Source organism: Rhinatrema bivittatum, chromosome 1 (genome assembly GCF_901001135.1).
Source record: "Rhinatrema bivittatum chromosome 1, aRhiBiv1.1, whole genome shotgun sequence".
In the NCBI taxonomy this organism is placed as follows: Eukaryota; Metazoa; Chordata; class Amphibia; order Gymnophiona; family Rhinatrematidae; genus Rhinatrema; species Rhinatrema bivittatum.
In genome coordinates, this window is record NC_042615.1 from 126,578,573 (window position 1) to 126,601,703 (window position 23,131).

The 23,131-nt window shown below is 40.3% G+C and overlaps 1 protein-coding gene across 2 annotated transcripts in view; it reads left to right on the top strand.

The window, feature by feature from the left end:
* LOC115083233 (microtubule-associated tumor suppressor 1 homolog) overlaps positions 1 to 19,246 on the top strand; it is a 218,753-nt gene extending 199,507 nt beyond the window's left edge. For both annotated transcript variants that reach the window (XM_029587051.1, XM_029587044.1), the window contains 3 exons: positions 8,781 to 8,918; positions 9,572 to 9,682; positions 19,206 to 19,246. In XM_029587051.1, coding sequence (XP_029442911.1) covers positions 8,781 to 8,824 — 44 coding nt within the window. In that variant the 3' untranslated portion in view covers positions 8,825 to 8,918; positions 9,572 to 9,682; positions 19,206 to 19,246. The remainder of the gene's footprint in view (positions 1 to 8,780; positions 8,919 to 9,571; positions 9,683 to 19,205) is intronic.
* Positions 19,247 to 23,131: the final 3,885 nt, after the last annotated feature.

The window sequence follows — 23,131 nt, forward strand, 5'->3', positions numbered from 1 at the left end:
GTAGCGAGAAGTCCTTGCAGGTGTCCTTTCTCTCCCACAGTGGAGATGTCCAAGCTAATGTAGGTTCATGTGAGTAAGGAGATGGTGACCTTGCTCTATCAGAAGCAAAATTAATTAGTTGTAACTCAAAAGTGAATTTCACATTGGCTGAGAGAATTCCTGCAGGCTGTTGGATTTCCATCCTACATCTGCAAGCAAGGGTAGATGGAGAGAGCCTGTGGGTAGTTATAGAGAAGGTCTAACTGGTGGGACTTGGGCCTGCAGGCAGTCCAGCCCAGTAGACATCCTGCAGGGTTTGCATGATCTGGGTAGGAATTTCTTTGTTGCTTCTGCTGGATGGCTTGGGAAAGGTCCTACAAGAAATCTGCCAGAGGAAATGTAGCCAGGTTCAAGGCCTCAGCAATCTTTAATATGGCAAACTCCTTCATGGCAGGCTGCAGGCAAGGTGAGGTCAGCAAGTGGAGATAAAAACCAAGGAGATGAAGATCAGGGAGACACAGAAGACAGGAAGACAGGCTGAATGGGAGGGCTGGAACACAGCAGGACAGTGACAAGGCAGGAACATAAAGCACTTAGTACTGCAGGCAGGAGTATGGCAGGAGACTTGTTGCTGAGGCCCTGAGTTGTAGTATTGAACTTCCTTGGAGCAGAGATGAAATTAATCAGCACCCACAGGAAGTGCTAGCTGATTGGCCTATAAAAAGGCTTCAGGAAGTACAGGTGGTTCCAATCAGGCCCCTAGGATGCAGCAAAATTGCAGAAAACCATGCTGCAAGTGTCTGGAGTTAAGGACCATTACAATCAAACCCAATCTAATCAATACTACTCAATGCAAAACCCACTTTAACCCAGACCTCATTGAACATTTCAAGTTTATACATCTATGCATCAGAGACCTGGATAGGGGAAGGTGACAGTTGTCCTTGTCCAACTCTGCCCACCAGGATACCAATGCATTACATGCCCTAGATTGCAACAAAATTGGCAAATTTGACTGACTATATTCCACAGATGGGACCTGAACTTTTTACTCTATTGGCCATGATAATCAACCTGACCCTTTTCTCAAACTCAAGAATCATATGCAATGTTGCCACTATTACCCACAAACTCCTAGTTCTAGGAGACTATTACTATGTCACAGCTATTCTCAAGGTAGTGCCATGAGCATTCATGCAATAATGGAGGATCTCTGCCTCACTCAGCTAATCAGAGTACCCACCCTTAAGGTAAATGAGACGCTTGATATTTCACTTCCCAAGCATAAATAGATCCTAGCTCGGCAGTGAACCCCATCTCCTGTTCAGTCTACTACCTAGTACGGGCCACTTTCCAGTCTCAAGTCTAACTCATCCTCACTCAAACCTATCAGGAACTGGACCTGTTTATACTTGTCTATTCAAACCTTTCAGTGTTCCCAGAAACCCCCACATCTGTACAGTCAGATATTCTCATGCCACATTGGAACAATATATTCATAGCCACTGAGAACCTGACCCTCACATGCTCAATCCCACCTAATCTCCTGGTTCAATGAAAGACTCCAAACAACCATATCAATTTGAATAGAAATGGCAGAAACAAATGCACACAGAAATATAGAACAGTTAGTCAAGCAAAATTAGAATACATCTCCAAACTAGAAATTGAGAGAATTACCCAGAGGAACCTTTCAACTAGTGTGGAAATTCTCCAAGCCCAAACTTTGGACTCCTACTGCCACTACAGATGATACTAAAGCTGAAGGCTGAATTCTTCATGGGAAAAATTTGAATTATACACTACTCCTTTCTCTCCTTTTGTTCTCCTTTTGCTCCTAACCCAAGTGATCTGTCACCCCTCAACCTCAGTCAGATTAATCCAACCCTCTCCTATCTCATTTCTGAATGTAGAACAGTCTTCCCAAAAAGCTAGAAAAAGATCCTAAAGGATCAGTTGATCCACCTGTTCACTAGACCTGGTATTGCTATAATGTGCCTGTGACTTAAGACAAACTGTAGCCCCCCCCCCCCCCCCCGATTAACCACTGTAATAAAAGCCAGGCAAACCCAGTGCTGCTTAACTATCCCACTTTAAAAGGTTCATCAAACCTATCTTGCAGTGTGGGGGGGAAGGCTCCAACCGAAAAAATCAACCATCATCCAGGCTCCAGCCTATCTTTATCTAAGCTAGTGGAGGGAAAGTAGTCTACTTGCATCTCCTAAAGAGAAACATCCTCCATCTTTTCCACCCAGATGCAGGAAAGGTTATGGAATATAATTCATCCTATTAACCATAACCCAATAGTATTCACCTGAATGCAACTTAAGGGTAGTGACTCCTCTTAATGCTACTAGAACTCTCTTCCATCTTTTGACATTGTTGATCACCAGTTCCTGACACACAGCTTGAATTCCATCAGTATTGAGGAGACAGCCCTCAAATTATTTAAATCCTTTCTGGATAAGATGCAAACTTTTGGGCCAACATATCTTCACCCAAAGACCTAAACTTGGAGTACCTCAGGATTAGATGCTTTTCCTTTAAACATTTTCATTTCATCCAATCTGTGACCTCATCCAGTCCAACATGAATGCCACCTTTTGTTGATTGCCAAGTCTGAATTAAAATAGGTTTGGAACCAAACCTCATCTATTCCCAATCTCAATTTGGAAGCCTTATAATGGTAGCCAAAATGGAATCTTCAGTCCACAAGTTCAAACTCAGCTTCTCCAAATCAGAACTCCTTTGGGTAAGCTGACAAAGGCATTCCCCTACTATATCTGCCTTCCTTGTTGAATTCTCTTATAGCCTAAGGACTGAGTGCAGAGTCTAGGGATTAAATTTGGCCACATGCTTAAAATGGAAGCACACATCCTCAAGGCAGTAAAAATTTCCTTGATACATCACCAGATTTTCCAACACTTGCAATTATTTTGACAAGCACAACCTTGCCACTGATATATGGGATTAATAACCGCATTGACTACTGTAATGGTGCTATTCCATAGCATCTCACATATAATCCCTAATACCCTCAACTCATACTAAGTTCAGGTGCCAGATTTTTGGTAGGGACCAAAGTAGCTGACCACTTAAGGCCAATCTTGGGTGAGCTACGTTGGCTCTCAGTCAAAAACAGGATACAGTTCAAAACTTTGATTTGTCTTCAAGTATGTGAACATGGCCCTGAGCATATCTCCCAGCTGTTTACCTAGAACTCAAGGGAGTTTTTGATTCTCTCAAATGGCTTTTTTTTCTCCTTCCATGGCTTCTGCTGGATTAACTTAATACAATCCCTACACATTGAGACAAGTTAACCTTCAGGAAAATAGTCAAGGCTTACCTATTAGTCCAGGCTTTTCGCAAAGTCCCATTATGACAGCATTGCATTCCCTCCTTTTACTGGTTATCTGGGCTTGTCCGTGAGAGCCACTTTCATCCACAGCCTGGCTTTCATACTTACTAGAGATGTGAATCGGAACTGAAATCCGACCCGATTCTGGTTCCGATTCACATCTCTAATACTTACCATATGCTTGTTTGTGTTTGATACATCTGCACTTTTGCACTAGCTGCTATCCTGGCTCTGTAATCACCTAGTAGACCTGTGATTGTTTACCATCTTTTACTTCAAGGTGACTAAGTACAACCCACTCGATAACTCTACCCATTCTATGTATGTCCCACTTTGATGTTTGTCCCTATTGCTATTGTACACTGTGACTCAAATGTAATGAAAATAACTTCTATCCACCTTGAAAGAGTGGGTATATCAAAATGTTTATAAGTAAGACAAAAATTACAAAATAGAATAGTATTTTAGTGGGCTACTTGCCTTCATTTGGCATTGGGTTTGGTTGCCTTTTTGCCTCATTGATTAAATACAGGAAGGCCATCAAAAAACTGCCCAGTCTAACCTGGCCTCCAGGTTCTCTGAATATATACCATTTTTCCTTGGGTATATTTTTTTAGCTGCAGATGTGTTCTGACAAACATGAGGAGCGGTTGGGATAAATTGGGCCCTTCTTTCAAGGGTGCAAGCTTGGTGCAGAGTAGCACTATAAAAACTTGTAGTAGTTGAACTAAGCTTTTGACCACTTCCCTGGAGTTGTCCAGTTTGGTAAGGGGTAATCCATAAACTGGAAGCTTTGATCCTCCTTACCCCTGCTTTTGTTTGTTTAGGGATTAAGAACCTTCCCCCACCTCATACAAGTGTTTAAAATCAAATGAGAGAGTGATCATGTTAGTGGCATATCTATTTGAGATATCTCAGCTTGCATCCATTTAGTTGGAGGCAAATAGTAGGTCAATGGTACGACCTGCATTGAGTGGGTGCAAATGAATTCATTAGTAGCTCACTGACGTGGGTGGTGATTAGGAAGGTGAAGGCTGTGCTATGCTTCAGGTCATCTGTGCCAGTTGATTTTCTGCAATATTAAGAGTTGGGGAGAGTCCAACGCCAGTCTGGTCACCAGATCATATTTCGTATTTAGGGTGGTTAGGTGGCAAATAGTAGGACTATTTGAAAACCCTTCTCCAGTTTAATGTTAATCCTTCAGTCAAAAATCAATTTGGTTTCTATTTTTAAGACTGGTATAAGTGTCAATATTGCCTGCCCCCGCCCTCCAGCTTGTGTGATTGGTTGATTAACTTTGTAGCTGAGAGGGAGAAGCTGTGTTAGTACAGGGCTTTCAGCCTTTAACTAGGTTTCTACTGTAAAAAAAAAAAAAAAAAAAAAAAATTCTGGTGATTGGTCCATTAAGAGATGAATAATTGAGGTTTTATTTACCACTGATCTGACACAGATGCCAGCTCTGGTGCAGTGGGTAACTGGAGCATTTTCAATATTGAGCAAATTCCTTCACTGTGTCCAGGGATGGGTAATTATTTTTTCAGTTTAAGCGCCCACAATCATTTCGAAATTTTGGCTCCCATTGGAATATATACAGCTAAGAAGTTTCCAACTGACTTGTCCTCTGTACTTGCTTCCAGCTGGCCCTTATATTAGATGCGATTTCTCCTCGTGTGGGTATAGGTCATTTCATGTGTTTGGCAATTTTTCTTGTTACTACAGCACGTGGTTTAAAATGGTGCATTTGTTTAAATGAAGATAACACACTTCTCATGCTTAATGTTAGACTTGGGATATTTTTGGACTAATGAAATAGAAATACTGCACTAATATGCTTATAGGTCTGACTGGAACAAGTGACCTAAAGCCAGCAATAATTGATTTCAGGTCTTCTCTTTGAAAAGTCTCACATGAGAATATAAATTCATTAAACTAGCATGAAGAAAATTTTTAGTGTATCATGAAGCCATGTATTTTTTAGTTTGTGGGTAAATATGATGAAGCAATGTTATGTCTTTTTGGCTACTAAAATGCTAGCCCCTCTAGCACATGCGTACCCGCTCTGTCATGTACATATGCTCACATGTTCACATGCACATACTCCCCCTCTCTCATACACACATGCTTTCACACACGTTTCCTCTTGTGTACATGCTAATACACACACCTTCTTACACACATGCATATACTCTTACACACAGGTTCTCACACATACACACAAGCTCCCTGTAATGTATATTTGCTCACATGCTCCTCTCTGAAACACACATGCTGTCACAAGCTCCCGCTCTTACTGCATGCTTTCATACACAAGCTCCCTCTTACATGCATGCTCACAAATGCACTCTACACACCCTCTCCCCCAGGCCTTTTTTCATGTGGTCTGAGGGAAGGTCACACGGTCGCTGCCTCACTCAGGCTGCCAGCAGGTTGGCTTGTGCCAGCAGGCTCAATGGGCCTCTTCGTTGCAGCCCAGTAGCCACTGGAGGAGACTTGGTATGAGTCCTCTGCACTCAAGGCTAGGGACACCCCTGCTATGCTGCATAATGCATGCGGCCCAATGGCACATTTTTTCCTTCCGGTGCGCGGGACCCAGGTGACATTTCCTTTTGGGCCTGCTTGTGCAGCAAGGCCCAGAATTTTCTAGAGTTACCAGTTATGTGACTGAGAACAAAATCACAAATAGGTCTCCGGGTGCCCCCTCAGTATGCCATTGGTAAGACCACTGACCCAATAGGAAGATGTGACATGCAAAGTAGGGGGAGTATGATTAGACATGCTGTGTTCACATAATTTTGGCTGGATAAGATGTGGGCATGAGCCCATGTCTGAATGATTTGGATGGCGGCATTTGGAGAGCTAAGCCCCTGAGGCAGAGTGGACATATTTTGAAATGTGATATTGTCAGGCTGTTGAGTGGATTTATACTGAGAGAGGAAAATAATTGTTTCATATTTTATATGCAAAGTTGAAAAAATTATAAAATTGAAACATTTGAACCTATAATTATACTTTATCTAGTGCTAAGAATATGAATGCCTGAGGCTAGTGACATGAAGGGAGGGGGGGAGGGGTTCTGCTCTTGGTTCAGAGAGATTGCAGGGGACTCGGGGAGAAAAGAGATTGAGGCTCACCCTCTCCTCTTCATCCCCAGCATTCTGACTCTCTGCTTGAAAGTGAGAATGCTGGGGACTGGGAGAGGAGAAGGGGGCGAGGGGCGGCTGTTAGGACTGGGAGGGCTTTGCTTCTCAGAGGGAAACTGGGAAGAATTTTTCGTTTGTCATTTTTGGGAAATGTGCATCGCTGAATATTTCTATCGTGTACAGTATAGGAAAATGCATTTATTTTTATTTCTCTGGTGTTAGACTGCTGGCAAATTCTGGCTTTTGGGGTTTTCCAGTTCAGCTTTTGTCTCACTATTTCTGTTACTAAAGTGTGCTCAGCTCTGTTTTTGGTAAGGGGTCTGACAGTTTTGTATGAGGGACCAAGTTGAGGAATTCTGCTGGCAATAGCTTGTGTCAGAATCAGTAGCGGTCATCTTGTTTTCCAATCTGTACCTCCTAGTACAAAGGCATATTATGTTAGAGCAGTGAGCATCTGTGAACCTGAGAGAACAGGTGTGAGGGAGCATGCATGTGAGCCTGAGAATGCACATTGTGTGAGAATCAACATGTTAGAGGGATGCGTGTGTTTATTCTTTCAAGGTATCTCTGTTCTGTTTTTGAGGGATGATCAAGGTGAGATACTCTGCTAGCTTAGTTTCTGTATAGGGATATATAATAGCCTGGCTTGTTCTGTTTTCTTAATAGGTGTATTCGGGATTTAGGGCCTAGTGTAATGTGGGAAATATGCGCTTGCCAGCAAGCCATTTCATCAGGGTTTAAACATTAACTTCCCTTCTCCCTGACCTTTGCCTGAATAAAAGCATCACTTGTGCTTAAGTCTCTGCCTAGGAGAGGATACCTGACTGTCATGTATTTCTCTGGCTTATAATTATTCCTGATAGCCTGAAAGTAGGGCTGGGTGTTCCCTAGTCAGAGGCAGGACAAAGTCAGGAGGTATAGATTTCAGCAGCCAATGAGATGATCCGTGCACACCCCCTGAGCCAAAGCCAATAGTGTAGGGACTCGTCTGTTGCTATGGGAAAGTAGCCAATCATGTAATGATACATCATCTGCCTTTGTATGAATGTACAATAAAAGGAAGAGCCTCGTGAGGGCTCACCCCTTCTCTTCCTGCCTGCGATGAAAGCTGCCTCAAGTGTGTTCTATGCCTCCATACTCTACAGTGTAATATTTGCAATGTTGCTTTTCATAGGTAGGATTGATGCTGGCAGTAAGCGCTGTTTTGGAATGAGAAGCTTACTATATTGTAATTGTAATTCAGTTTACTTGTGGCTTTCTGAGGGCCAAGTCACCACACAATACTTATTGCAATAGGCCTAATACCATATGGATTCAAAGTCCTTTTTTTTTTTTTTTTACTTTTTTGCAAGGTTTTCTAGTTGACACCATAGCAGTGCATGTAAATATAATATACATATTGTAAGCGGTGATTTTTACCTCACTCAGCTTTGTCATTTTTCATTTAAAAACTATTAGGAAAAGGCATAGGAGGAGCTGGGGAAATGGAAGGCAGAGGATGTTAGGAAGAGGGGAAGAAAGGACTTAGTTTTGTTTTTGTGTGGCATTAAGAATTACAATATAAACTAAATTAAAGCTAAATAGCATTTTGGGTTGTTTCTTTGATTTGCAAAACTACCAGAAAAATTTCACTGTTAAGTCTTCAGTCTTATTGGGATGCTAAATATTGTTTGGGATGATGGAGCAAGGATAGTGATAGGGAAAGTTAGGCGGTTATATCAAGAAGCGGAGGGAAAATTTAGGCAATTATGCCAGGGGAGGGGAAGGATCGGAGAGGGAAAAGTGTGATTATGGGGGTGGGGATGTCATGCATTTACTGAATCCCCTACTTAGAATGTCACTGCATATCATTGCTCTTTTGTGCTTTGTGCAGTAATTCATTTTTTCTATTTCAGGCTTCATGAGGGTATTCGAAAGCTCTTGCAGACCATGTTATGTCATTTTATTGATTCTTTGAAAGCATGTTTGTTGGAGTTTATTGCAAAATAGTACAATGACCACTGAGAAGAGTAGCCGACAAAACGTGTGGTACATACTCCAGTACCATAAGCTTTCAGTGCAAATATTTTAGGTTAGGGTATGGCTGTATGTAATTTGATCTTAAAAGCAATATTTTCATTTAAAACTACTTTTTTCTCATATTCATCAGAAGCAGTAGCATTTTTTCCTCCAAAGCATCCTGAGTTCAGGCCTTGCAATGTCTTGTGGAAGATATTGTATACTTAAATCAATAAATTATAGATACTGTTTGCTTTGCTTAAATCAGCACTTGTCCGTCTAATGCACTTTTTTTTCCTTAATAGCTTCAACTGTACCAGTGGCAAGAAAAATGAAGGAACATCTTTAAAACTTTTTTCATCCTAATGGCACTTCAGAAAGCCAACCTTCAAAGCCTGTGGGATCAAAATCCACAGTGCAGCCTTCAAAACTGCCCCAGACAGGTATTGCATCTATAAATGTGTTGTGAAGCAGACTGTAACTAGAGATTTATTTCTATCACTATTTCTAAAAGACCTGTTCATTAGTATCAACATTCTTCTCTTCCAATGCCAGGTTTATGTTGACTTTCTGCTAATTTCAAAGGTTGAAAGGCTTTAGGGGCCTGTGGACTAAGTTGGGTTCTTTTGTCTCAGACATGAAATGGGAAAGAGTAAATCAGGTCCTTGAGATAAATATCTCTGTAGTCATTGCGAATCATTCCATGGAAACTAATTTAGAGATATTGCACCAGAGAATTAATAGGATGAAAGTGACTATTCTTACCTCATTGGTGATACTGTGCTGGAAAGTAACTAGTATTCCTTGTGTGAGCACTTTCATTGCCTGCATGGTCCATACTTGAATCTTGTTTTCTTAAATGGCTTCAGCCAGAGACTGACTGACTAAAGCTTATCATTGGTGGCCATCAGTATCACATGACTTAATTTTCAGTTGGATGTGCTGTTTGAATTCCAGTAGACCTAGTCATAGATATGCCATTTCTGAATTAGAGCTCATGAAAATGCATACCTGGGGCCTGAAACTTCAAAGAAAAGTTTGAGATTTTTCAGAATAGTTTTTAGAAATAACTGAAAGCCCTGTTCCTGTATTTCAGGGCCAAAAAACAAGTGCCTCATTGTGAACCAAGGCTTCCCAAAGTCAACCAGAGCCTTACCGTTATCAAGAAAACCAAGTGATCCAGGAAAAAGCAATTTAATATGCAAAGGTAACTATCAGTATTTTTCCTTAAGTTACTTTAGTTTTGAGCTAAGTGCTGTCGATTGTCATATTCAATTGAGGCCTGTATTAGATGAGGTTATAATTTTAACCTGGGAAACCAGAATTAATTGAACTAGCTGGTATAGCTTCCCTAAAATACAGAAGTAAGTTAAACCTGGTAGCACATGTTTATGCAATGATACTGTAATATGCCATGATGATAGATTGTTACCCTATACTCTTGTTTACTTAATGCTTGATAGGTGGGTACATTGACTTATTTATTGTTATTTATTGTTATTTATTGTTTTTATTTGTTATTGTTTTATTATTATTATTTATTTTTTATTTATTGTTATTGTTCAATGTTCTTTGTAAAAAAAAACCCCGATCTGACTTCCCAGACCAGGGCTATCTTTTCGTTCCATGTAAACCGGACTGATTTGTATTGTATACAGGAATTCCGGTATATAAAAATTAAAAATAAATAAATAAATTGACTTGATATTGGGTACACTATGTTAAGGAAGTACAGGACTTAAATTTTTGGTTTGTTTCTCTTGGAAGGGATTTTTCATTTTTTTGTGTTCTCCAAATTGAAATAAACATTAAATGGCTTATACCTCCTTTTCCCTATAAACAAAATGGGGCCTCCCAGAGACCTGCAATCTACTCTTCACCTTCAGGGAAGGCTGGCCCTGAGCCTGCTCAGCTGGGCTTCTGGACCCTCCCACCCACCTACCCCCTTTCGGTTTAAAATGTTTCCAGGCCAGGTACCTTCCCAGCCCCCATTTAGCCCATCTGTGAGGTCTGGCATTAAAGGGCAGGAGCAATGCTGTCACTCCCATCTTCATGCTTTATGCTTTAAAAATAGCACTGGTGGCCTGCAGGATGATGCCAAAGTGATGTCCCTTTGAAGTACATTTCAGAGACAGCCAGTGCTATTTTCTTTTACAGATGGTGGCTACTGATCCACCTACCTGCCTTGCCTATTATGTGTTAATATGGGAGTTTTGGTGCTTCTGCTTGCTGTTTTTCTTGGTTGTACTGGTGTCTTTCCCAGGAAAAAAAATTAAAGTAAAAAATATTGTCCTATTTTATGGTTCTTTTTGATCCGAGCCCAGTTCTCATACCCTGTTTAGTTGCTATGGGGTGTGTTGAACCTGGAACAAAAAATGTGAAAAAAGGTAAAAGTAACAAGGTTCCCCTACCAATGACTTGCTGCCTCATGCCCAACTGCTATACTCCTAGTACCATGCTAGGGGATGCCTCATGTATATCTTCCATACCCTAACACAACAATAGGGACTTACTGCCTCATGCCTAGCTGACATATGAGGAAACTGGCTCTTTTGGAGCCCTGGGATATTCTACCCACACTAGCTTTCTTATTAATTTGTTATACTGGAGTGTGTTATCCCCATAACAAAAATGTGAAAAGACAAGATACAGGTTTCTACTGATATGGCACCTGTTCTATAATTTTTTTTTTCACCCCTCCACAGTCCAGATCTGATTCTCCCACCCCATGGATTTTACTGGGGTGGTTTGTCCACACAAGCCCTCAGTCTGAAGGAAGAAATACAGGCAAAATAATATAGGAGAGAAACCATTGCCTGTTCTGAGTGTGACAAAAGTATCAGGTGCAGAGAACTTATATAAAATCAGGAAATGAAGCAGCCAGAGTTCAACTACAAAATAGAGCAAAAGCTTTCTAAATAAACTAACTCACAATTTACCATAAAATCAAATTACTCATTAGAGAAATGATTTGCGTGTTCTGAATGTGGTTTCCTTCAGACAACCCATTTTACAAGAAAATCAAAATTCCACCCAGCAGTCAAATAGGGAATGTAATAAAAGCTTATGTCAAGAAAATACTTATAATTCATTTTCTTGTATTCAATCTGATAATTGGCAAGTGTGCTTCCACAGAACAACTGGCATCTCCCATGCCACTCTGACTTTCTGCTGTACCTCATGCCACATCTTGGGGTTTATTGTGCCACTCAGCATTACTGCCATGCTTACTCTTTATCATAAGAGTTCTTTATGCAACTGTGCTTTGTTGCTATACCCTCGATCTCACACCTTGAGGTATTCCTGCCCCACTGGGGTTCTGCTTTGCACCTCTCATGTTGCTTTGGTGTCTTGATGCCACTATTCATGCTGCTTCTCCCTTTATTGGTGCCTTGGTGATTTCCTTCCATCTCTTCTGCTTCACTTCCCCTTCTTGGCACCTTGCATTCAGGGTGCCAGTTTGAATCTCTTGCTGGCATCATGGGTTCATGCCACTGTTGCTGGTGCTCTTGGTTCCTTGGGTGTTCTTACCACACTAGCTTTCCTCTTTGGTCTTCTGATGCCTTGGAGAACTTCTGCCATTACTGGCACCCTTTTGCCTCTTTACGGAGCCTTAGGATATTCATACTACTTTTGGTGTCACTTTGCCAGAGTCTAGGTACCTTGGAGTTCTTCCCCCTTCTGATGACTTCTTTTCACAAGTTCCATGAGAATTGATGAAAGAACCCAAATTCTGGAGTATAAAATAGGCTACAATGCTTCTCCCATTGACTTGAATGGCAAATGAAAAGAATATTTTTGTTTTGAAACTAATGAAATGAATTAGGTACCCATGAAACAATGTTTTTTCTTCTGCACATCCCTTTTTACTGGGTGGGAGTGGAGTTAGAGGGCCTCAGAAGCATGTTTTATTTTGTGTGCATGAAAACAAATACTCTCATAAGGCCATTTTTTGGTATTCCATTCTGCTATATTTGTCTGGCTTAAAGCATTCATTAAAAACAAATGGGCATTTATTCCAGTGAGCTATGCAAAAAAAAAAAATTGAACATTATGCAAAGGTTTAGTGGAGTGCTAGTTGTACAGCTTTTTCAGTCTTTCCTATGATTCATCATCACTAGTTCAAATACTTTCCCTGGTCATGTCTCCTTAACCACTTCAGAAATCACCAACATTACTGCCATTATTCTATTCATATCGGCGTCACTTTTTCTGTGCATGCCACACTTTTTTAAGCTTGTGGAACTATTGCTGCTTCCCTCTGTTATCCTTAGTGTCCTTTTGTTAGTGCCATCTTCTGAGAAGAGCTCAACTAGCTTTCAGGCCTAATCTACATTATTTTAATTTGTGTGTTGCAATGAATTGTCTGGATTCATCAATAGATGAGGTGCTAAGAGAACTATGAAGAATAAGAAATTGCCCATCACTGCAGAGTCCTGAATCATTTGACTCACGGTCTTTTTATAGTTATCTTTTATATGATAAAGTTCAGATTTTGTCGGGTTATAAGACACAAGATAAAAATGAACACACTTAAAATAGTAAATAATGGATAAAGGCTAAATGACCTAGCAAGTTGATTTAGTTTTCTGGTCTACTCTGCAAAAGAGATCTCTGCTGCTAGCTTATGTTATCACTCCAAGTCAGTTCTTGTTGCATTGCTTATTGGTTCTTATCCATCCTGGCTAAATGATCATACTAATTCTGTATTTAATCCAACCCCCATGTTTTACCACCAAGCTTCATAATCAAAACAGTTACCAAAATTATCTGCCTATGTTCTTAGTCCTGGCTGGACAATATCCTGTCACTACCAACCTTCCAGGATTGACCTGGTAGTTTTTCATAGAGCATTCGAACCATAGAGAGAGCCATTTTTGGCGCTCTGTAATTTAGCTCAGCAAATTACTAAAATAACCACTTGCAGGTCTGCCATATTCATTATTGAATTCATATTCAGATCAGCATACAAAGGCTCTCTTCAGGCTCCCCCCATCAAATCCTTGGTCCACAACTCCGTTCATAAACGAGCACTTTCAACTGCAGGTCCGCTCCATTGGAACTCGCTTCCTCCCGAGATACGCCAGGAACAATGCCATCTATCCTTTAGAGAGAAACTGAAAACCTGGCTGTTCGCCCAAGCCTACGGCTGATGGAGACTCTATCAACCCATTATTGACCCTCTCTCCTTGCCAATCCCTCTCCCTTCTCCTTCCCGCCTCCTGCCCCGCCTGACACCTCCCCAGTTTACCTCCCCTGATCCTCTTTCCCAAGAAATGCAACTCTTTCCCAGGAAATGCAACTTCTATTAATTGCCTAAGATAAACCTCCAGAGAAATCCAGCAAGATTATATGTCCAGTTACTTAATTTGTTTTGAGGACGACTTTGTCACTCCAGTTGTTTTAGTTCATATTCTTTCCTGTCTTCCTAAGCCCATGTGTTTTCTCCCTGTTTAATGTAACTTTTATCTTCCATGCATTTGGTTTTGCAGTTCTTTTTACCCTAGTTCCATGTAAACCGGTTCGATAAGACATGGTCTTGAGCATCGGTATATTAAAAGATATTAAATAAATAAATAAATATAGACTTGAAAGTTGCAGCAGGTATGCGTACCTGAGAAGGGCTGTGTACCTTAAATTGGTATCTAGGAGTTATATAGGAATAGTGGAAGAGTTTTGGGGAGGAAAGGAATCTAAGGGTAGATTTTCACAGGGGTTAGAAATAAGAATAGAAGAGGAGAGAATCGTTTTTTATTGGAGTAACACTGACAGCTGAAAATTGCTCTCCCCCCCCCCCCCCCCTTGTGGGTGCCATTTCACAGTGTAGGTACTTTCACAAGCTGCAGAGGGATGGGGCTGAGGATGGAGTCAGCAAGCAATAAAGTAATTTTGAAATCCCCCATGTGCTTTATGGTGTAACCCTTAGCTGAATATTAATCCCAAAGGCATGCAAACTAACTTATTCCTTCAGGAGTTGCTCTGGCTAGCAATTCTATCCCACATTGGATACAGCCGCTGGGGGGGATTCTTTTTACTGGTGTAAGCTCTCGCTGGTAGCCCAGATGATATAGTACTCCAAGTGTGTGTGTGTGTAGTTGTAGGTGCTTCCCATGAGATGAGAGGCTGCAATAACTCAGACGGGACCAGGTCTGGGTGTGTTAATAAAATATTTTTTTTAATCAAACTAAAGTCCATCCATTCATAATATTGAAGCTACATCTGAATGTTGACATATGTGGCTCTGGGTAGGTAAGTCCTTTTTTCAGGCATCTGGGTAGGCCCATGGTGATACTGCATGCAGCAAACCCAGCAACTGTGAAGGAATCCTAGTGGGAGGGGACCCCAACTATTGTAAAAATCCTACTTAAATTCACCTTCCTCTGACACCCAACTTGTTCTGGTCCCTTGGTGTTTGAGTGTGGAGATCTGGTTGGGGTCTCCTCCTTGCTCTTCCATCCTTATTTATTTTTATTTATTTAAATATTTTTTATATACCGATACTCAAGACTGGTGTCTTATCGTACCGGTTTACATTGAAACAAGGGGTAACAATTAACTATGAAAATAAAATAAAGTTACAAAGAACAAGGGGTTTACAGGTGGGAGAGTAGAGAGCGAAAGCACACGATTAGTATAATAAGTTGTAAATAAGTTTAAAATAACGGAGTTTAGCATATAAACGAATGTAGCAGGCTTAGACAATAGATCCTTAGTTGTTAATATTTCTGGGGAACTGCTCTTGGAGCAAAGTCAATGGGATCCGGCAAATTCTCAGCACTGTAATCCTAGTAGGGATCCAAAAACCTCCCCACTCTGTCCCAAAAATCTTCTTAAATTGAATACATCTTCAGCCTTCTTGCAGCAGAATCCATCACTTGCCCACCTAGCATGTAGAGTAGGCTCACATGTCATTGGTCTCCTTTGGGAGAGTCCTTTCACCCCTAAAGGATATCAGGCTTAAAAATCGATCTCTCTGAAAATAGGATAAGGGCCCTCTGGCAGGGAGTGCAGATTGGGTGGAGCTGGGATTGTAAAAATCAGACATCCTTACTCTTCAACTAGTTCCTCAAACAGATCCCAAAGTATTAAAAAATGGCAGGGCTAAACAGTGTTCAGGCATCCAATCCAGACTGTAGAAAAATCCCAATTCTTTCTAACAAGGACAAGCAGCTAAGATGGACCTTGGCCTATTTGGTCTATGCACAGCTAAATGCAGCGAGAAAATGGACATTGCTTGTTCTGCCATGGATAGCCAAAATGACTCTGCTGTGGATGTGACTAGGATGATGGATTTATTTGCCCTTTCCAACCAAGGTGATGCTAAAAAGGCAAAAAGCACCATAGGCCATCTGGCCCTATGTGAATTTGTTCTGAAGTAACAGTGGAGCCTCTTTTTATGGTCTTCCTTCCTTATCCAGGATCAGTTTATCAGACCTCTCTCAAAACTAGGCAACTGTCATCAATTAGAACTGACCACTTGTTGAACTCCTCTAGCAAACAAGTATGGGGAGATCTAATTAAAAGCCTTAATTATGCATAGTTGAGCTCTTGAAAAGGAGCCAGCTAACAGCACTCTTAGTTGTCTATCATGAAATTGTTACCCATCAAAGAGCAGGAATTGGTCTGAGTGCTGTTGGCGCCACTCTGGCTGAGTTCCCCAGCCTCTGCTGCAGAGAGAAAAGACCGGTCTTCCCTCAGGTGTTCCTCACTATATGAGCTGAGCACACCTTGCTGATAGTGGGACAGGTGAAGCCCTTCTCAGCTCAGGACGTCCTAGTCTGAATAGATCTGGCCACCTCAGAGTCCTGGATCCCGGTCACACAGACTCTCCTGCTGAAGATCCGGAGAGGTTTCAGCTGCCAGTCCTATGGTAAGAACCGTAACTTTAATCCCTAGTTTATGGGGCAGGAAACTAGTGTTAACATTCTATACTTGCAAGTCATGGCTAGAAATGTGGGGCTGGCATTAATGGCTTAATTTTAATCTGATAGGACCTGGATGTCAGATATGCTTTTGTACCTATTGCTTTTATTATAGCCTATATCCCTAATTGCCTGTGTATTGCCCGATGAAGTGTTAAGCTTAGCCATGTGTAACTTAGAAAAATTACCCAACTGTTGAAGAAAAACAAATCTTTATAAGATACAGGAGAATCGTAGGCACATAAAGGGAGGTGGGGTTAGATCTCATAGCTCTTCCTATAAGATCTTCCATGTGGGAGTGATGGAAGGGTATGGATGGCTTCATACTAAAGTGTTATAATAGTGACATTTGGTGGCCAGACCAGGAGGGTTTGCGACACTGGTACTGGCTTTGTACCTGCAATGAAGAGGATGCAAAATCTGTTGGTACAGAAGTACCTATAATATCAGCCGTTCCCTGAATTTCAAAGGGGAACTGCAGGACAGCAAGTAATGCAGGGACTTAGTGCCCCCAGTGTGCCCTATATTCTAGATGGCAGAACTTAGTGTTCAGATAATTGCTTTCATTTTTGTCAAACTCCAGTGTACTGTAAAGTGTGACAAATTTGTACAACTTTGAGGCAGCATGAAGTCACACAATTCAATAGTCACATCAGCAAAATTTTAGCTGGAGTATGAGTCCTGGCATGACTGGCAGGATAGTTTCATGCATAAGCAGGGTGGGAAAGGGTATCTGATTTGGATTCTGTTGGACTACCAGCCTTTTGTAGCCACTTGAGCACAACTAGAATTGCTTTCTCTGTGGAGAGTGGTTTCCAATGACGGCTTTAAAAAGTAAGCCAGTAAGGATGATGGGGGAATGGAGAAGCATTTTTATCTTTGTCTACATGTTAACTGGACTTTGCTCACTGCTTGTATTGGTAAGCACATTATCATTTTTGCACAGTTTCACATACAAGTCTCCATAGTTTTAATGCTACTGAAGGATCCAAGTATTTTGGCTGCATCCCATCTTGAAACAATTTTCCTGAAATACCTTTAAACTAGAACTGTTTTCATAGTTTGGAAGCAATCACAGCTTTGATGCTAGTCAGAGCACCACATGACTCGTTTAATTGGATTCTTAATGAGGGATATCTTGGAGTGTGAACAAAGGCAAACTCCTGCCAGGAGTCTGCTTTCATCTCTGCTTTTAAGGCTTCATGGAGGGACAAGCAAAGCAGGGGCATGTTTTCATATGGTGGTGAAGTACTGTAGTGTACAAAGGTCAAAATGCTGTTAGTTCCTCTTTGCCTGCACCAGTTGGTATGCTTGAGTTCATTTTTGCACCAGGGCTTTCTGTTGAGAATAGAGGAGAAGAGTAATATGCTGGCCAGAAGCCAAGACCATTCTCTTGTCCTGCATGGAGTCTTTGGCTGGTTAAGGGGATGAGGATAACTAGAAACATAGAAAAATGACAACAGAAAGAGACCTTTCGGCCCACCTAGTCCGCCCATCCTCCCAATTTATCCAGCCTTACAATTCCCCATCACCCCCCTCAATTTCTCTGTATTGAAGTCAAATACCATTTTTGCCTCCACCTTCATGGGGAGGCCATTCCATGCATCTATTACCCTCTCTGTAAAGAAATATTTCCCACGATTACTCTCTACTCTGTCCCTTTTCATCCTTATCCCATGACCCTTTGTTTTAGAGCCTCTTTTCTGTTCAGAGGCCAGCCTGCTGTGCATGGAAACATTTGATATTTAAATGTCTTTATCATATCTCTCCTGTATTGCCTTTCTTCTAGTCTATATATGTATAGATCTTCAAGTCTATCCCCATATGCTTTAGAATGAAGACCAGTGATCATTTTATTTTAGACTCCAGCAAGCCTATATCCCTTTGAAGGTTCAATCTCCATAATTGTACACAGTATTCCAAATGAGATCTCACCAGGGACTTACACAAGGGCAATATCACCTCTATTTTTCTGCTGACCATTCCTCTACCTATGCAGTTAAGCTTTTCTGGCTTTTTTCAGTCACGTTAGCCACCTGTTTGGCCAATTTTAAATCAATCTCCCCCAGATCTTGCTCCTCTTTGGTGCTTAGAAGAATTTTGCCTCAATACAGTACCTCTCCCTTGGATTTTTTTTGCATCCTAAATGCTTTACTCTGCATTTTTTTAACATTAAATCTTAGCTATCAGTCTCTAGACCAATGGTTCTCAACCCTGTCCTGGGGACCCCCCCCCAGCCAGTCGGGTTTTCAGGATATCCACAATGAATATGCATGAGAGAAAATTTGCATGTTATGGAGGCAGTGTATGCAAATTTTCTCTCATGCATATTCATTGTGGATATCCTGAAAACCCGACTCGCTGGGGGGGTCCCCAGAACAGGGTTGAGAACCACTGCTCCAGACCATTCCTTGAATTTCACTAGATCCTGCCTCATGTTTTCCAGTCCTTCCTGCCTGTCTACCCTGGGCCATCTGAATTTGGCTAGCTCATGCCTTTTTAGGGAAACCTAGATCCCATGTTAAGGATTTCAGTAGCATATAATATATAAAACAATACAGTATAAAATAAAATGCACAGATACATCATAATACAGTAAAATAGCAAATGTCATAATATAGATAATACAAAAATGCTTGATAAGTTTTAATGATCTATTGATAGTCTGTCCTGTTTATCGAAAGTGAAAAAAATACAAAGAAATTTACTTGTCCCGCAAATAAGGAAAACTTCATACTTTGCTTTCTCATTTAAATAACCTGAAATGCAGTATAAAAATGTTGTTCCTTTTTCTTACATATTTTATAGGTACTCCAGGACAACAGACACCCAAATGCAGCCTAGGTAAGTTTCCCATGGTATTCCTATATGGTTTTGGTAAAAGATTGGATGAGTATATAGCATATGAAGCAGATACACAAAATATTTGATGATATGCTTTCACATGCTGTTATAAACAAGTATGTTGCCATATAGGTATGTGGAAGTTGCAGGAGGTGTATCTGCTGTAGATTAAAAATGCATTTATATTAAATATATATGCATTTTAGATGTATATATCAGTGCATTTAGTGTGAAGGTAAATAAGCTAAAGCTAAAAAAGTCTTATGTTTTGAAATGAACATACTAAATATATAATGTTCATCACATCCTGTTAAACTTGTTAATTTTTTATTTGTGGGTTGTAATTAAATTCTAGGTTTCACGTTGTGTATGCTCTTAATTCTGCTTTATTGTGTATTCGTGGGCTTTAAAGTTGCCTAGCTGTATAGTATAAATGCATGTGTTTCGAAGACCTTTGTTTCCCAGTGCTTGTACACAAATGTAAGTAGCATAATGTAACAATTTTTAAATTGTGATTTTTGTGCTGCCTAGAAAAATCTGTATTGAAGATAAATTACAAACTTTAGACTTGGATGCACAAACTATTTAGTTTGTTGATTTGCCAGATTTGTGACTTGGAGACTGTGGTTCTGTCTCAGTAGCAGTATATTTCTATGTAATTTTCTTTGGCATTGTGGATCTGTACTAGCTGTTTCCACATTTGTGGCCATGACCAAGAGGAAAATGGGTCCATGAGTTGCTGAGTGAGGCTGTAGGGAAGTTGTTACATGCACTATAAGACAAACTTTTCTGTGTTGAGTTAGGCATATTCTTTTTGCCAGGAACAATTAGTTTGAGGCATTTGTTTTTTTTCGGTCGCTTCCCAGGGTCCATGTATGGATAACTTGCAGTTAATCTGACACACAAATTATATGGAGAAGGGATAATGGATACTAAATGTTCATATCTGCGGTTTCATTTATACAGTAAAAATTATACATCAAGTTGAGTGCCACAGTTTCCTTCCCACTACATGAAGGGATATGGCTCATATAATTGGATACATGAGTTAGCTGAAGTTTGAAACATGAACATTAGTGCAAAAAGCCAAAGCTTTAGTCTTGCATGCTGACCATTTGTACAACTTCATAAACACTCCCTTTTGGCAGGGTCCTCATAATTGGATATCCTTACCTCCCTCAACTTACCTGGTTCTGGAGCTATGTATTGTAACTATGAACTTTTTTGCTGAGTGCTGTGCTGGATTTTACTGCATGTCATGGTTAGACAAGTGAATTGCTAGGTACTGTTTCCTCCCTTCTGTGAACTGGGGCATGCCATAGGGGGAGCTGTTAAGCCCAGGGGTTGCCCTGGGCTGTTCAATGATGGTATTTCTAAATAAACCAGGAAATGCAGGGTTAACCTGCTGCGGCCCCAGGGAAAACCTAGCTGTTCCACCTCTGATAACTTCCTGCTGAGTGAGGGAGTAATTATAGGAGCCAATCAGAACAGCAGGATTATTAAAATATTTGAGTTTCTTCCTGGGTAAATCTTGCAGCAGTAGATTTCAGGAGAGAGCCTGATGGGACAGGAACCAAATGGAGGCCTGAAAGGACACAACTGCTGTTGCAGCTCAATTTAAATAGCCTGGAAGTCAGAAAAAAACCAGAGGAGAGAGGCAAGTTTGGAAGAATAGAGAGCAAAGGAGTAAGCCCAGCTGCAATGAGGTCTTCACTTAAGGATTCTTCAAAGGCCAGGATTCAGACCAAGAACCTATTCCCCTGGACAGAGAAGTGTTATATAAGTGATCTACATGGCAATCTAGCCAGAGGAGGAGCAAGCTTTGGACTGCAGCATTTGTACAGGTACAGACTAATTCCATAGGTACAGCCAGCTAGCACACTGATTTAGTGTGCCAGGGACCTGCTTAATTGATTTTGACTTTGTGCATTACCTGTGGAAAAAGCAGAGGATTGGGCTTTCCCTTAAGTAAATACTCCGGAGACTGTTCTCATCTTTTGTGCATGGCTCATCTATTTTTTTGTTACAATTTAAAAAAGGGCCCAGTTTTTTCTTTCATTTTTGTGTGCACATTAGTGGACTGAATTGGGGTTGAAAACGGGTATTCAAGGACAAAACTGCAGTTGGGAGGTCATTACCTTATTCTGAATGATTATACCAATATTACTCCATTTCCTGCTGCTATATTTATATTGCATAACAAATAGATTTGCTTTGTACTTAGTAGTTAATATTTATCACTTACATGTTTTGGTCACCTAATAATTCATCTGGGTTACTACAAGTTGTCAGTAAAAAGATTTTTACTTATTCTGCCTTGTGGTGATGATTTACCTATGGTATATGGGGATAGCAAGAAGGAGTGTCTAAAAGAAAGTGCCAGATGTGGAGTTTGGGTGAAGTCAGTCTCGCCCTCCAGGCTATAAATTTTTGTTTTATTTATTTGCTTTTATATACCGACATTCATTGGGGTACATCACATTGGTTTACATTAAAACAACTGGAACAGTATGACGAGGGTCATATTGTTTTACATTTTAACATTAACTGAGAATGAGGAACTTATACATTTTAACTAACTGAGAATGAGAAACATAAACAAAAGTCATTTAACATATACAGAGGTCATTTAACAATGATGTTTAACACTAACTGGGTCTGTGAGGCTGAGATTGTCATTTAACATATACAGATATAACATATCCAAAGAAATAGTACATTTTTCTTTCTTCAATGGTGGTTTCCCCTCCAAGGGGTGGCCCCACACACATTTTGTAACAGGGATTCATAAAAACTCAACATTAAAGATTGCTCTAGAGTAATCTAAGTATCAATGGGGTAAAGGAGTTTTACAGGGCACGAATACAGTCCAAGGGAGGGGGCATAAAAGTTTGCAAGTAGTGGAAGATTCCCAGTGAAAGTGAGGCAGACTTTTTGGTTCCTTTATATTTAAGATAATAAGTACAGTATATTGGAATCCTGAGAAGGGAACTTAGAGTTGGACCTGTCAAGATTGTAACTACCAACAGTCAAGCAATGAGTAGCTAAGGGTACACAGAACACAAAATAGGGAATGAGCTGTAAAATACTAAAACAGAGAATATAGAGTGTAGAAAAACATACTTAGAAAAAGCCTGTAGGCAGCGTCCTGAAAAATTGAACAATGTGAGAGAAATTCCTACAATGTTGAAGTATTAAAGAAAAATTCAGAAAAGCAGAAACAAAGTAGATCTAGTTATTTGATTTGATGGTTTGGTCTTTCATACTGCAATGAAAAAAATATCAATTGATATTTTAAATTAGAAACAATATAGAAAGTATTGGCTTTAATAAAATGTGTACTTTTAAATGTACCAGCAGCAACCATTTTTGAACTTAACACATCTGCCTGCTGGTTTAAATTACATAAATATGATTTTCTTTTTCTGTAAGAAAGGTTCCCTAGCATAAGACATACAGATTTCCTGAGATGACTGATTCTGTTGACCTTTGCTTTCCCCCTCCTCTTTAGGCGATGAAACTAGTAGGTTAAATTGGACCCCCACTAATATTTACTAGTAGGGAAGAGGTAATATTGAACCTTTTAAGGTAACCAACTAAGAAGGACCCTTAGGCTAGTACTTAACTGAAGGAAATCCTGATTCTACCATTGATCACCTAAGGTCAGTGTGGGTAAGGGTCTCTGCCTAGAGTAGAGCTTATAGTACTACTGTAACATGCATTTCAAGTTCAGCATTTGTCTTTACTTTAAATCCTACCTGTGCTTATGTATGCTATTTGCTGTTGAAACTAACTACTCAATTCAATTATAGTTCTACAGAGTTAACACTTTACATGATGTATATCTTTATTCTGGTCTTTCTGTAGGAGAAAGTGGGATATGTCTGCCT